General features: G+C 33.1%; 1 protein-coding gene across 2 annotated transcripts in view; it reads right to left on the bottom strand.

Moving 5' to 3' along the window:
• Positions 1-882: 882 nt before the first annotated feature.
• Positions 883-15,785, bottom strand: part of Med23 (mediator complex subunit 23) — a 41,557-nt gene continuing 26,654 nt past the window's right edge. For both annotated transcript variants that reach the window (XM_027938477.2, XM_027938478.2), the window contains 12 exons: positions 13,622-13,746; positions 12,412-12,617; positions 12,142-12,322; positions 11,133-11,303; positions 10,513-10,729; positions 8,844-9,080; positions 7,621-7,786; positions 6,749-6,821; positions 5,313-5,527; positions 4,546-4,666; positions 3,717-3,848; positions 883-1,994 (listed from right to left, as the gene is read on the bottom strand). In XM_027938477.2, coding sequence (XP_027794278.2) covers positions 1,827-1,994; positions 3,717-3,848; positions 4,546-4,666; positions 5,313-5,527; positions 6,749-6,821; positions 7,621-7,786; positions 8,844-9,080; positions 10,513-10,729; positions 11,133-11,303; positions 12,142-12,322; positions 12,412-12,617; positions 13,622-13,746 — 2,012 coding nt within the window. In that variant the 3' untranslated portion in view covers positions 883-1,826. The remainder of the gene's footprint in view (positions 1,995-3,716; positions 3,849-4,545; positions 4,667-5,312; positions 5,528-6,748; positions 6,822-7,620; positions 7,787-8,843; positions 9,081-10,512; positions 10,730-11,132; positions 11,304-12,141; positions 12,323-12,411; positions 12,618-13,621; positions 13,747-15,785) is intronic.

Here is a 15,785-nt window from a genome sequence, read left to right as displayed (position 1 = left end):
ACCACCGGCTTCCCACAAGCCTCTCTCACCACCACATGCCTCTCAAATGTTCAACGGCCACATATAGATATTAACTTCTACACTGGATAGCATAGGAACAAACATTTCTTTACTGTTGAAAGTTCTATTGGACAAAGGTGCTTTAAAGTAGAAAGAAAAGAGAAAAGAAAAAAAAAAGAAAAGAAAGAAAGAAGAAAGAAAGAAAATGAACTTTTTAGGAAATAATGAAAATAAAGGCATTTTCTTCCCTCAGCTAAATAAAGTTTCTACTTTCTATTGATGTCTCTGATGTGCAACTCTAAAAGTCTATTCAAGGAAAATCATATTCCTACTTGCCAATGAGAGAAATATGAATTTTTAATAAACAAATTGGAATGGACATGTCTGTGAGAAAGTCTGATTTTCACTTCTTCTATTCTATTGTATAATACCAGAGTCACAACTATTCTCAATCAATGATTTCAAAGCAAAGCAAAGCAATATAATCCCAAGTCAACAAGAATTTATTAAGACTATGTTAAAATTAATATTTGGAATCATATAAAGCATAAAATTTCTGGAACTTGAATATGAAGTCTGTAAACCTTAGTTATGCCATTATCTAAATTTTAAGCTGAACTTGTATGGCAAATAAAGATATAGTGATTATAATGATATGAACTATGAAAAAAATGAAAATCTAAGAGAAATGTATTTGGAAATAAGAATTAGAATTACAGCTGGTTCAATTCACTAATTCTTTTTTTAAACCAGTAACTCTTAATTCCTAGGACAATTTTAGTCATAAACTAGGGTAGAACACCTCATGGAGTAGCTCAGTTCCCTGGCAGTACAAAGCCTGGAAAGACATTCATTCAAATTTAGGTAACTAAAGAAATCATATGGTGTATTCATCCAACAGTCTTTATTAGTTTTCAAGTTTTTCACAATGCCATTTCCCCCAAAATTAACAATGTCTTTCAGAAATCTAATAAACCCTAAAGAACCAAAATGTACATTTAAAAATACAAATATTTAAAAAATTTGGAATTATGAAAATTCCAAAATTCACATCATCTGCCAGGTGAGGATATCAACATGCAAAAGCAACTGATTTTTATAGACAGAGATTCGGGAATCAGCCATTTAAGCATGATTTTATTTAAATGTATGCATTTTCAGATGATATTTTCTTACATGGCTTCCAACTCATTTCATCTGGTAAGTTCAAAGCAAAGGCAAAAACTGCCCATCTATCTCAATAGAAACATTAGACTATTTACTTGGAAATTTACAATAAAAATTTCAAGTCTTTAAAAAAAAATACGAAACTTTGTTTGCTTCTGCAATGCAATGAAACCCAGAGTCCTTTATTTGATAAAAATCTCTATTATCCTGAAGAATCACAAAAGAAGATTTATGTATAAAAGGATTTGTAATGGTTATTTTACATGTGTTCTGTCTTTAAAGCAAAGTACTTTAAGACTGACTATACAATAATAAAACATAAAAATAAAAATAAAAACAATGGCTAAAATAGGAAAGACTGAGAATACAAAGGAAAAGTCATTTGATCACAGTATACATCTATGTTCCTAGGGTGCTCTTAATTGCTATGAATATGAACAATATGTAGCTTACTTGATCTCTTAGAGACAAAAATATAGACAGGGAGATGGGAATTAAGGTGTGAGGAGATTCACCATTTGAATCAAAAGAAAACAATCTGAATATCTCTGCTGCTTCTTCTACCACATCACTTTAACATGATCACATTCAGATTTAATAAACTTGAGTCCACTTTCTAAGACAGGTATATTTACATTCTCACTACAGTAACTCTAACTTCACTGAGTTACTGGTAAGGATGCTGGCACCTGATTAGACTGAGGTGCTGGAGATCCACTATTTATAGCTTGTGGAGGCACTGCAGCTGGTTCCATCTTGCTAATATGTGTGATGAATCGAAGACGAAGTTTTAAAGCTGGTTTTAAATTACAGATAATCTTCTCTACCTAAGAAATAAAAACACATTAAAAAATACTTGAGGGGCTGGGGTTGTGGCTCTGTGGGTTGAGCGCTCGCCTAGCACGTGCGAGGCCCTGCATTCGATCCTTAACACCACATGAAAATAAATAAATGAATAAATAAACAAAGGTATAAAAAATACTTGAATCAAGAGACTTCAACTTTCCATTTAAAAATGATTTACATACATTCTGAAGCAATAAACTATTGAAGGGGTTGGACCAGAAGTTTCAGTATGTGCTGTGTGTATTTCAACAAAAACAGATGTATATATTTATAAAAACATTTTTCTACTTATCTAACTAGACAGTCATCCCACTACCAAAAGCTAGCACAGTTTATAATAGAAATTTTATACATGCAACAATTTGATCATCCTTTTAAAATGCCATCTTCATAGAAGCATTAAGCTTAATTATATTTTAAAGTTCTTTAAATATTCACATATGCAACTTTATAAATAAAGCTAATTTTGATTTTTACTTAAAATTCACACTAAAAAAATTAGTTCTACTTTTACGTAAAATATTTAAGAAATAAATATATTAAGTAGTTTCACTCACTGCTTTCTTAGCTTTACTCAAATATTCCTTGACTTTAGGGGAAAGACGAGTCTGCTGGTAATTTTTCTTTTTTTGTATTCCATGTGTCAAAATCTCTTAGGTTCAAATATAAAGAATACTTTATTTGTTTATTCATTTTTAAAAGAGCATTACTTTATTGATTCTTTTCATGTTCTGTGTTTCAACAAAAGTAGGCACAGAGACACATGTTCTCTTTCTTTCATTAGAGACATGTGAATTCTTTTTGACATTCTTGCTGAGGTATAAAGGACTCAACGTTTTCCCAAACTCAGCTCCTAGCAAAGAACTCATTAGACTTGAATTCACATGGTTATGCCACAATTTTCCTTCCTGTCCATTAGAGTAAGACATTAACATTCAAGTATTGGGAAGGTATATGAACTTTACCTATCAGCCCCACCTCCTCCCTTCTAAAACAGCCCAGTTTCCATTTGTCACACTAGGAAAGTTGGTTGTGATCCAAGGAGGTCTTTTTGACTTGTAGCCACATCAGATGTACCTCTTCATATGTTGAGTTGAAGAGCACATCTTATTAACTTCACCAGAACTCTTATGCTCTTTTTTGTCATGCAGAACAAACCTAATACTTATTCCATAAGTATTAGGATACATGTCCACACCAAATAGTGTGGACATGAACAATTTCCTAGGATTTTTTTCTTTAGGGTATATATTCCCACATTCCTTGAATATGCCTCATGAGTTAGTCTCTTGACCATCCTGGCTTCAGTTTTCTAGTCATGCAGCAATCTGTTCAATATCCCCATGGTGTGCCCTGATCATTGGGGGAAAGTAGGACCCTCCTTTTACTCAGAACACAACACCTCTCTGGTCTGTTTGTGTCATACTACACTGTTTCTCCCTAACATGATTATTATTAATCCCCATTTCAGATATTCTATTGCCGATATCAAGGAGAAAAAGTAAGAGCATGAGAAAACATGTATTTTCTTTTTTTTTTTTTACATGTATTTACTACCATATCTAGAATAATACACCCTGTAATCTTAAAAGGTCTTATATTAAGGCTTCACCCTTTAAAAAAAAAAAAACACAAACAAAAACATTCATCACCTGTTTAAGTTTTCTAAGACAAACATTCAAAAATACATAAATTTAACTTACTTGTTCTTTCACGCTGTCACCAGTAAACATATATTTCATATGATACAGGAAGTCACAGATGGGATCCATGTAATTTAAATGGGTGCTACACTGGTCTACATTTAGCAGCATGTCATAAAATGCCACACCAATCTAGTCAACAAATAATGTGAAATTATTTAAATGGCCAAAGTAGTTAAATAGCCCAACATGATACAATTGAACTCCATTACAAAACCATTAAGTGGGATGGCATGTTTGGTGAGGAACTGTCACAGTCATGTACCTACCTCTATGCATATAGGAAATATGATGCAGCCTGAATTTACAATGAAATCCACAGTGAAACAGTATACTCCTTAACTAAAATTTCTCTGCACAATTTAAGTCATTTCTCTTAAAAGTAAGATTCACTTTCTAGATACCATCTCTTTAATTTCTGGGATAACTGCATTCCAAGATTCTATCTTCTTAGTTCTATTTAGCATTTCTTGGTTTTAAGATTCTATTCCTGGCTTATTTTCTTTTTCTTTACATCTTTCTCTACATAGAAGTGAGTAACTTCATCCAATTCCATCAATATAATTAATTTCTCTGCACTATAAATTCTCAAATGTCCTTCCATATCCTTAACTTTCTTCTCAACCTTGATGATGGAGTATTTCTTCCTGCATCTCCAAGTGAACACATCCCACACCAAACTCATTATAGGCACACTGAGTTCCCCTCTAAAACTCCTTTTAGATCCTACTAAACTGACTTTACCACTAGTGGTTGTGACTGGCAGTTTGAAAGCACTAGTAAAGAAACTTAAATAAATTCTTCACAATTATAACAGATTATATTTTACCTCTATCATACATCGAGTTCTCTCCTGCTGAAATCTTTGTAAAAATGGTCCTACGAGATGGTAGACATAAAGCAATTGGAATTCAGTCTTCACTATAGGAAGCAGTACTTCAGTGAGAAACCTAGAATTTGAAGATAAATATCTCTTATGAAATCAGTGGAAATCTTTGAATTTTGTTAATACAGTATTTACAAAAGTAGTAAAGGTATTTACAAAACTTGTAATTCTTTCAAAGTTCCTTCTAAATTTGATAAAAATATTTCTAACTTATCTCACATTTCTCACTGGCTTTTACTTTGTTTACTGAAATAAATTACCTCAGATTTAAAAGTTATTCTTATCAGTACAACTATTGACCAACAGAAGGTAAATTATTTGAAAGAAAAAAATAACACTTAATCTCATGTAAATGCTGTTCTCAAGAAATTTGAATCTAATTAATATCAAATTTAAGGTCAAGAAAAATAATCAGAAAATAGGCTGATATTAGCCTTTTAGTTCAAAAGGCAGCTGTTGGGATACAGTGTGGAAATAGCATGCATTTGACTAAGCATCCTGAAACCATAATGGAAAACTAGACACCAAATTATTACTTGCACATACAAGTTAATTTTAAAAAATAAGTATGAAATAAAGGAGGCTTTCTGATTAACCAGGGATTCTACATAGTTAAAACACTTATTTTGCAAATTAGTCTCATCTGTAAATGATTTTTAAAAAAATAGAAAAACAAAAGGCAAATTTGTTTCAGAAATCATAATACTTACTTTGGAATGAGTGAAAGTTGTCCAATGCTAGAATGGTGCCATACAGCATGTGCTAGAGCTAATGTGTAGCTACAGCTCATCTCAGAGTAGGACTGATGACAAGCAGTGAAGTCAAATAGGCGGAATGGATAACCAACCCACTCTGTTTCTGATGTCAAGCTGCGACTGCTGATAACACTCACAATTCGATCATGAAGGACAATCCAATATGGTTCCTTTAAAATCAGAGGAAAGTGGATGAAAAATATCACTTACCCATCATTTGACCCCAAAGCCTATAATACTATTCATTTCTCATACTTTAAGGTTTTCTACCTATCCCACTACGTTTGTGCAACACAGGTTTTGAAATGCAGTTGGGTGGCTTTGTAATTGGTCAAATTAAGTTAATAACGAGCTGGGGGAGAAATGTCTGTCAGACAGAAGGTTCCACACATGTGTTTGCCTGGCTTATTTAGTACCAGACATTTACCAATAGTTACTACACAGACAACACTAGTACATGTATAAAATTCAGAAATAAATTCATATATTGTGAAGGTGGTGTGAAGAAAAAATGACCCACAAAGCTGCATAATCAAACAAGTTTATGGAGCACCATGTTAGACAACATTATTCAAAGAATCAACAGAAAATTACATGGTGCAGACTATATACGAATGGAGGTCAGAGAAGGAAGACTTCACAGGAGCTGGAAAAGTCAGAGAAGGAGGCCCTAAACTAGCAAAGAATAAATGGACTTTTACAGAAGGTTATGAAAGGAAGAGTTTTGGCATAATATCTTATTCACTAACATATCAGAAGATTTAAAACATGTCTGTTTCTATCAGTATTATTTGCATGAAGAAAGGCTCTACATACCTAACATATTAAAGGGCCAAAGCAGATCAGATCCTAATGTAAAAACTAAAATTGGATAGATAAGGTGATACTAGAATATGCAGAGATCTGTTAAGGCACATTTTCATTTGATGCACAAAAGGCAAGGAAAAAAATGGAGTCTACAATATAGACTTTTTTAATATGAAAAATATGAAACACTAACTTGCATGATGTCCTTGTATAAACTCATCCTCGCTGTATTTCATTACTAAATATAAATTACTATTATTAACTCACTAGTAGGCAGTGAAACCAATTGCTCTAGATTAAATCAATAGGCTCTAGATATCTTAACATATTAAATGGCCAAAGCAGGTCAGATCCTAATGTAAAAACTAAAGTTGAATAGCTAAGGTGGTACTTGAAGATGCAGAGAACTGATAAGGCACATTTTCATTTAATGCACAAAAGGCAAGAAAAAAAATAGAGTCACTACAGATTTAATGTGAAAGACTAAAAAATGTGAAACATTTTATTAATTTGCATCATGTCCTTGTATAAAATCATCCAAGTTGTGTTTCATTACTAAATATGAACTACTATTATTAACTCACTGGTAGGGCAGTGATGATCAAACCAATTGCATTCATCCATGCTGTAATGTTCTCTCTTGGTACCAAGGGCTGACTGCAAGTGGATGAAAAAATACAAATGTGAAATTACAAAAACATTTTATATGAATGAAAACAGATCTTATTTTGAGAACACATACAATTCAGAGGATTGGCAACTGATCCACTCCAAATCAACAATGGATTTTCTTAGTGAATAAAATTTTGATATATACAAAAGCCATTAAGGATTTTTTTTCTTTTGGAACTAGGGATTGAACTCAGGGCATTCAACCACTTAGCCACATCCCAGCCCTATTTTGTATTTTATTTAGAGAAGGATCTCACTCTTCTTACTTTTTTTTTTTTGGTTTGTATCCTGTAATAATAATTGTTGGCTAAAAACACTATTTCACTTTATTTATACTTCTTTCAATCTTTATCCTCTACTTTATGCTAATCTTTCAGAAAATCTTTTTGTTTTTGTTTTTATTTTTGTAGTGCTGGGGATCAAACCCAGTGGCTCAAACATGCTAGGCAAACATTCTCCCACTAAGATATATTCCATGCTCCTGAAGATCCTGAAAAATAATTTTTAGTAACAAGTTAACATTATTCCTAAAGGACAAACATGAAATAAAGAGTAGAAGTGCAAACAAACCAGGCCAGGGCTCATTCCAATACATCTATATCCATTATACCTACATCACGAAGATGAGATCAGGAACCAAAGTGCATTAGCCAAATATTAGCCAAAGTGTATCAGCCTTGGGGTGGGTTGGAGGGGGTGCAACAGGTTTGTCTAACAGTTCTAAATAAAATATCACTCTCTTTACAAACAAACACAATCTTATCGCATAAAATAGTATACATACCTTTTCAACACGACATTAAGAAGGGCATTTCCAACATCTTTGCCTGAAACTGCCAAGGCCATGAGCTCCACACAAGTAACATGCAGAGCATGGGCGGCAGGGTTGGGAAACTCATTGAATCGCCAATCACAGTTTGGGAAGGGACCAGGAGATTTGCCGGCCATTGGTGCAAACAATTAAAGCAATAACAACTTAATTATGTTGAGACTGACACATCTGTATAATGATTTATAAATTTTAACATGTTTTATATGTAAGCACCTCATTTGATTATCAGTTTATCTGATTATGAGGTGCCAAAAAGTGATTCATCTATAGTCAGATTTAGAGGCAAACACAAATAAATTTGACATGACTGAAATGTATTGATAGCAATCATTTGATCAAACACAACATATAAATGGTTGGTCTTACAGATGGGTTATTATAACGGGGATACTGCAGTAGCTATAGATGTTAACTAAAGTATCCCTGGGTTTCATCAGCCTATTTCTTTTAATAGTTACAGGGCAAGTGTACATAAAAATTATTTTGTAATGAGTAATTATTTTACCTCAGGAAATAAATTCCTTTGTTTAGCTCATTCATGTAAATTTCTCCATCTAGTTATTAGTGGTATGGTACATATACATACTACATATAATGTGCTGATAACTGAAAACATGAAATCAAAATGAAAAAATTAAAAAGCAAATATAGCTTTTTCACTAAAAATTAAATTTATTATTTTGTATTAATATTAACCTTTTAAAAAGTATTCAAGAATTTATTTAAAGAAACAAGACTATGTACTATAGTCCTGAACAGTTACATGTACTACAATGTATGGTACATTTATTTAGAAATACAGTTTTTTAATTTGAAACCAATTTCCATAAAATCTGTTTTTAAATGCAAATATCAATCCTACCTGGCAGGATGGTGCTAATGTAAAATTTCAAAACCCTTACAGAGGTAAAAATCAATTGATTTTTTAAATAAGTGGAAGCTGGGCACAGTGGCATGAGCCTGTAGTCTCAGCTACTGAGGGGGATAAGGCAGGAGAATTGTTGAGTCTAGGAATTTGAAGCCAGCCTGGGCAATACACCAAAACCCAGTCTCAAACAAACAAAAAACCCCAAATTGGAATATATTAAAATATTACGTTAGAAAAAAATTTGTTCTCACAAATCAAAATACTTTTATTTTTGGAGAGTCTGGAAAAATCACAATAAAAAGGATATTATCTACTAGTCTGCCAATTAATTTGCAATAGTAGGAGTCATCTGGGACCCATGGATTGTCCTCCCGTGGATTCATAGCATACTTCAGGTAAGTGTCACTTAGACACCAGCCCTGTGGTCGATTATCCTTAAGTGAACCAATGATTGCATGGACAAGTTTTCGTTTGAGATGATCACGGTTTCTCAAGTACATTTCATAATAGTGCAAAGTATTATACAGGTAAGTCACTGGCCGATCTGCCAAAAAGAAAACAGATCATCACAATGTCTACTGCGTTACTGAAAACTGTGAAAAACAAGATTATTAAAAAACTCAGAAGATTATGAAACGATTTCAGGAGCTAGGCAATTGCTTCAATAAATACTTCAATCTTAAGACAGACAGAGGCTCCCAATAATACACATAGTTTGCATTTAAGGCTGTTCATTCTCTGAATTAACAGTTCTACTTCTGGAAATTCATCCTGCAAAAATGACATATGGCAAAACTGTCACTGCTGTCCTGTTTACACTAGAAAAAGATTAGAAATAACCTAAAACAGTCATAAACAAAAGACTGGTAAATTATTGCATATGTGAGCAGTTTTTATGTACTGATACAAATAATGTCAATGCATGATACAGGAAGAAGAACATGGTACAAACAACAGTTTTGCCTACAGAGAATGAAACTGGCTAACAAGAAGACAGGAATGGGACTTCTCACTGTATACACTTCTGAACCATGTGCATGTATTACTTAATCCGGAAGAAAAGTATTTTTTAAAGGAATACCCTCTTGAAATTCACACCTGTTCTGTAGTGCTAATACAATCCATGCTTCTGCTTTAGAGGAAGATATCTTAAAAATGAAGAAGAAAATCAGCTCACCAGATACATATACTTTGTTCCCACTGTGGCTACTCTAAGATCTTCACTCTTCTATTGCTGACCCAATCACTCTCCAGATATGATGCTTAACTACAGTTAGAATAGTTATTTCTTTCCTTCCATATTTTCCTATCAAGTTCTATTCCTTCTTTCTTGACTATTTGTCCCTTGCCAACATCTTTGTTTACATACTAATAATACATACCAATTTTTGACATGTCACTAATGCCATCCTTCTTCCAAGGTGTGCTAAAAACTATAACTGGCCTTATCTTTCTAACATAGTGATTTTCATGCCATCATCTTACTCAGTAGCTTCTGGCAGACTATTATCTTCAAGTTACAAAATCAAAACTGGCATTTAAGGTACAATCTCTCTTTCCAGTCTTATTTTAAGTAAAAACATTTTCAATTAAGAGCAATAAAACAATTTTTCTTCAAATATGCCTTGTTTTTCTCCATGATTTTCCTAAATTATATCTTCTGCGTAAAGTGCTCCCATTTACCTTCTGCTTATACAAATCATATGCATCAAAAATCAAATACCACCCCCATCAAAGAAACTTGTTAATATCTGTTTAGTTCATAGTAACGTTGCTCTTCTCTAATACTTTTATTTATATTTTTATGTCATATTTTATACTTTATGATATCACCCCCACTGTACTTACTCTTAAAACACTTCACAAAATAAAACATTTAAAATAAAACCTTTAGAACCACTATTACCACATGGTCATGCACAGTCTACTTTTGCTCATGTAAGTATTAGATAGAATTAAAATTTGAAAAAGCTCACCATGAAATTTATATAAGCCTCCTAGGTGATCCAGTAGAGTTTCTAGTGATTTGGATACTGGATACAACTCTAAAAATCTGTGAATTACTATATCAAATACTGGAAGGAATCGGAGACACACATTTCCAAAATAAATTGGCAGATAGGGGGATTGAATCTGCACAGGAGGATCAACTTGTTCCGCCAGGCCCTCAAAATACAGTTTTTCTGGATATTTCTGTGGAAATGAGGAGATGGTAAATGTCTGAGGCACCTTTTAAAAATTCTCTTAAAAAAGCTAAATAAAACTGAAAATAGTGTTTAGATTTTTTTTTTCTTTTAAATAAGGTACTTTCTTTTTTGGTACTGGGCTCATGCTAACTACATTCACTGTTCCACGGAGCTATGACCCCAGGTCCAAAGAGGAAATATTTTAAATTATACTGCTTTATACCTTCTTCATTATATAAGTACTCAAATGTCTACTAAAACTCTAGTTTCAATATATTCTTTGTTCATTAGACTAGAGTCAGTTTACTTCCATATGAACTAGAAAGAAAACAGTAGAACCACAGAGAAAACAGCCAAATCAATTAAGCAAATGCCTAAGTATGGCTTTAAAAACTAAATAGAATGAGTACCTTGTGATAATTCATGTGCTTGGTATGCCAGTCATTCTGTAGCCAGTGCTCTGGGGAATTTTCCTTCACAAAGTCACTTACTCGATTTCTAAAGTCATTTGGTTTGAGTAACAGCAACTGAATTATGAAGTAACAAACTTGGGCTTCATTTCCTTCATGACTGCGCATGGCCTTTGGAGAACAACATAGAAACTGAATGAAAATGCCCAATCTATGCAAAAGCATTGCTCTGCTACTTGGTAGTCTAAATTTCCAATACAGCAATATCTATCATTAGGATTTCCTTAGATGTCTAGTCTATCACAAAACAACTGTCACTTAAGTAAATGTGTGATCTCTTATTTTCCTGGCAATATTTTCCTTATGCCTCTATTTTACCCTTTTATTTTACTGATTTATAGATTTACCTTGTTTCCCCTAAAATATTATAACTATCTTTACATTTATGTTCCACAGCTAATGTCAAAGAACTAAGCCAACTGAAATATAACCATCATAGCAATTTTTAAATGTGCATTATTTTCAACCTGATTCAGTCTTCTCTTCAAATTTTGCTTAAGATAGACATCAAGTCAGGAGACAAGAAAATATTTGGAGAATGTTCAGTGACTATGACTGTAGTTAAAGACTGTAGCTACCAGAGTGAAAAGAAATGGTTTTATTAGCTCTCTGCACAGAAATGCAGTAAATTTTTTTACTACTTGCAACACCTAGAGGGAGCCACTCAGTGTTTAACTGTTCATATTTTACAGTTTCATAAGACCAGGACCATATTTCTACACTTCCTGTGCATAGAACAGTAGTTATCCAAAACACATTTATTAAATGAATAAATAAGAAATTTAGGAAAACTCTGATTTTTAAAAATGAAATGAAAGCAATGGTTGATTGTAATAGAAATCCATTCAATTCTCTGAAGCAATATTGAGTAGATCAGTACAAGATCTATTAGTCACACACTTTGATCCAAAACAGAATAAAAGTATCCAAACAAAAAAAGTATTCTTACCAGGCAGAGAATTAATCTGTCCAATGTAACAATGTTATATTTCCATACCATGTCATTAAGAATTTCAATGCACTTATTAAGTTGCTGACCTCCCGCTGAGGTAGAAAACTCATATACCAGGAAATCTGCAAATGTTCTCACATGGGCTACCAAGGCCCTGGCTCCAATTCTCTCTAATACTCTGGAAGGTACACAGTAAAAAATAAATTCTATTGCTATATGGATATAATGGTTTGCCAAATGGAATGCAAATTTTGGTTCTTGGCTTACCTGTAGCCAATCTGATTAATATGATCTGTGTCCAAGAGCATTTTCCAGAGAAGACAAAGGAAAAGAGGAGGAGAGCCTTGTATGGAAAAGTGGGTAATGATGTCATTTTCATTGGTCATAGACTTCCACTTCCTATACTCCTCTTCAACATTTTTTTTCAGATTAAAACGACTTTCCTGAGGTACATTATTTTGTTTGAAGAATGCCTAAAAGGAACACCAAAAGTTTTTCACTGGTTATAGTAAAAAGAAAATTGGATATGGGGTTAAGAAACAAGTTCTAGATTTGGTTTTCACATTAATAAACTAAGTGACCTCAAACAAGTCAGTACTTAAGGGTGGAATTGTATCTGGAAATTATGTAGGTTTGACTAGATTTTAACTCAAAGGTTCCTTTTCTGGAGATTTCCTAAACAGAAATTCCAAGCAAGTGTGAATTCGAACTTTCCGCAATCATATGTTACTAATCTTAGAAGGGGTAGAGGGATAAGAAAGAAACATATCTACTCTTTGGTTATACATCTTAGTGTCTCTATAAGGAAGAAAGGAAGATCCACTACATTAGACTTCTCAGAGTGTGGTCCCTAAACCATCATAGTAATTACTTGAGGTAAAGTATTTGTGTAATTAAGTACAGTGTCACCTGGATCTTACAAAATAAATTTTTTAGGCCCTATCCAGATCTACTGAACCAGAAACTCAGCAATGTGTAGCTTAGCAAGCCTTCCAGGTGAGTCTAAAAGTTTGAGATCCACTGCTATAGTCCTACTAGAAGTTATGAAAACAAATGTTCATTGTGCCTTAAAATTTCCTCTTAAAAGTAGAAGACAGATTGATTATAATAGGTACATAGTTTTGCTGTGACTTAAAAAAAATTCAGTTAAATATAGCATATATGCACTCTATAAAACTCCATTAGATTATATTTCTCTCCATTTCAATTCTATGAGAAATTTTTTCACATGTTAATTTGTGAGATTCTAAAAATGTTAATTATTAAGATGAAGCCATAACAATTAAATTTTCAGAAACATGTCAGGTTCTAGAGTAGGATGAGAGATTCTCAAGAGATTCTGGAAATAGAAGTATATTAAAAAAGAAATACATGCTAATTATCTCTGGACGTCACCAAGATTAACTCCCCAGAATGACACTGTGAATGGCAAAAAAGATTTCATATATACCCAATATGTCATTCAAGACCAAATTACCTGTAGTGGGCCTGGAAAACAGCTAAGGGTATGTGAAGCCCAATTATGAGGAGTAAAACTCATGATGGTCTGAAGTATGTCTTTACACCAAGTTCCCTGAATTGAATCAGAGCCTGTAAAAAAATCTAAACATACACAAATAGATGTAATCCAAATGTAAGTGATCATATCCATAACTCAAAGATATTATGGAGAACATAATAATTATGTACATTCAAGAATCTCACCACAGTGTATTCATTGCTTCCCTAGTTATGTTCCATTTAGGGGCTAGCTTTTCTGAGTTTATGAGTAACTTGGATTATCACATTAGGAAATATGCACAAAATTAGAGTACCAGCAAAAGAACAGTGGAACAGGCCACCACTACTATTCATCACAATGATTTACAAGTTTTTTATTGAACCAAAGGAAAAGAACTGAGAAAGTAGATGTCTTTTCTGGTGATTGAAGCAACTATATACTATATGCATATATATCTTTAAATCAAATAGGCTTATTTTATATAAAATAATATAGTTTGCATAAGTATATTTGTGGTTGCTAAATTCAATACCCCCCCTTTTTTTAATAACCATTTGGAAAGTGTGGCCTGCTGACTTTTGGGGGTCCCTAATGTTCTTTCAAGGATTGTGTAACATCAAACCTATTAAAATAATAACACTGAGATATCACTGGCTTTTTATGTGTCAATGTAAATATTAATGGTGCAAAAAACAATTTTGGTAAAACTGCTGTTTCTCAGTACAAATAAAACAGACCACCAGACTATAAGCCAATAGCCACTGTATTCATCACAATAATTCTCAAGTGATTAAAAAAAAAGCAGTGCCAGTTTCACTTCAGGTTATCATCAATAAGTTACAATATACTTTTTTTTTTTAAGTTACAATATATTTTTTAAAAAGCTTGCAGAAAGGATTTTATATGTGCTTAACACAGAGAAATGACAAATGTTTAAGGAGCTAAATATGCCTAACCTAACTTGAATATTACACAATATATACATATATCAAAACATCCTGATACTCCAATAAATATGTATAATTTTATGTGTCAACTAAAAGTGACTTAAAATGACTACTGTTGACAAAGCTGTAAAAAATATTAACTCTCAATGTATTTTTAATATTCTATATGAATGGGAACCATTAACAAAGTGTTACAAACTACAGGGTATCTTGAGGTAAAGTATTTGTGTAATTAAGTGCTGAGTTAAATTAGCTGATTTTCAACAAATACATGAAAAAATGCTCACCATCTCTAGCAATCAGAGAAATGCAAATGAAAACTACTCTAAGATACCATCTCACTCCAATAAGAATGGCAGCCATTATGAAGTCAAACAACAATAAGTGCTGGCGAGGATGCGGGGAAAAAGGTACACTCATACATTGCTGGTGGGACTGCAAATTGGTGCAGCCAATTTGGAAAGCAGTATGGAGATTCCTTGGAAAGGTGGGAATGGAACCACCATTTGACCCAGCTATTCCCCTTCTCGGACTATACCCAAAAAACCTAAGAAGAGCATACTACAGGGACACAGCCACATCAATGTTTATAGCAGCACAATTCACAATAGCTAGAATGTGGAACCAACCTAGATGCCCTTCAATAGATGAATGGATTAAAAAAATGTGGCATTTATACACAATGGAATATTACTCAGCACTAAAAAATAATAAAATCATGGCATTTACAGGCAAATGGATGGCATTAGAACAGATTATGCTAAGTGAAGTTAGCCAATCCCTAAAAAACAAATGCCGAATGTCTTCTCTGATATAAGGGGGGTGACTCAAAATGGGATAGGGAGGAAGAGAATGAGAAGAAGACTGCCACTAAATAGGGAAGAGAGGTGGGAGGAAAAAAGAGGGAGAAGGGGAGTTGCACAGAAGATGGAAGGAGAACCTCATTGTTATACAGATTACATATATGATATTGTAACGAGAAAAAGAAAAAAAAAGTGTGTCACATTAGACTGAATAGAGAGAAAGGATGGGAGAGAAGGGGAAGAGTAGGGAGGATAGGAAGGGCAGCAGAATAGAACAGACAATATGATTGATGTATGTACATTCCATGTATGTATTATATATCAAAATGCATTCTACTGTCATGTATGACTAAAAAAATAAATAAAAATTTAAAAAAAGAGATAAATTAG

The sequence above is a fragment of the Marmota flaviventris genome, chromosome 6 (assembly GCF_047511675.1).
Source record: "Marmota flaviventris isolate mMarFla1 chromosome 6, mMarFla1.hap1, whole genome shotgun sequence".
Classification (NCBI taxonomy): domain Eukaryota; kingdom Metazoa; phylum Chordata; class Mammalia; order Rodentia; family Sciuridae; genus Marmota; species Marmota flaviventris.
This window is presented reverse-complemented; position numbering and strand designations above follow the sequence as displayed.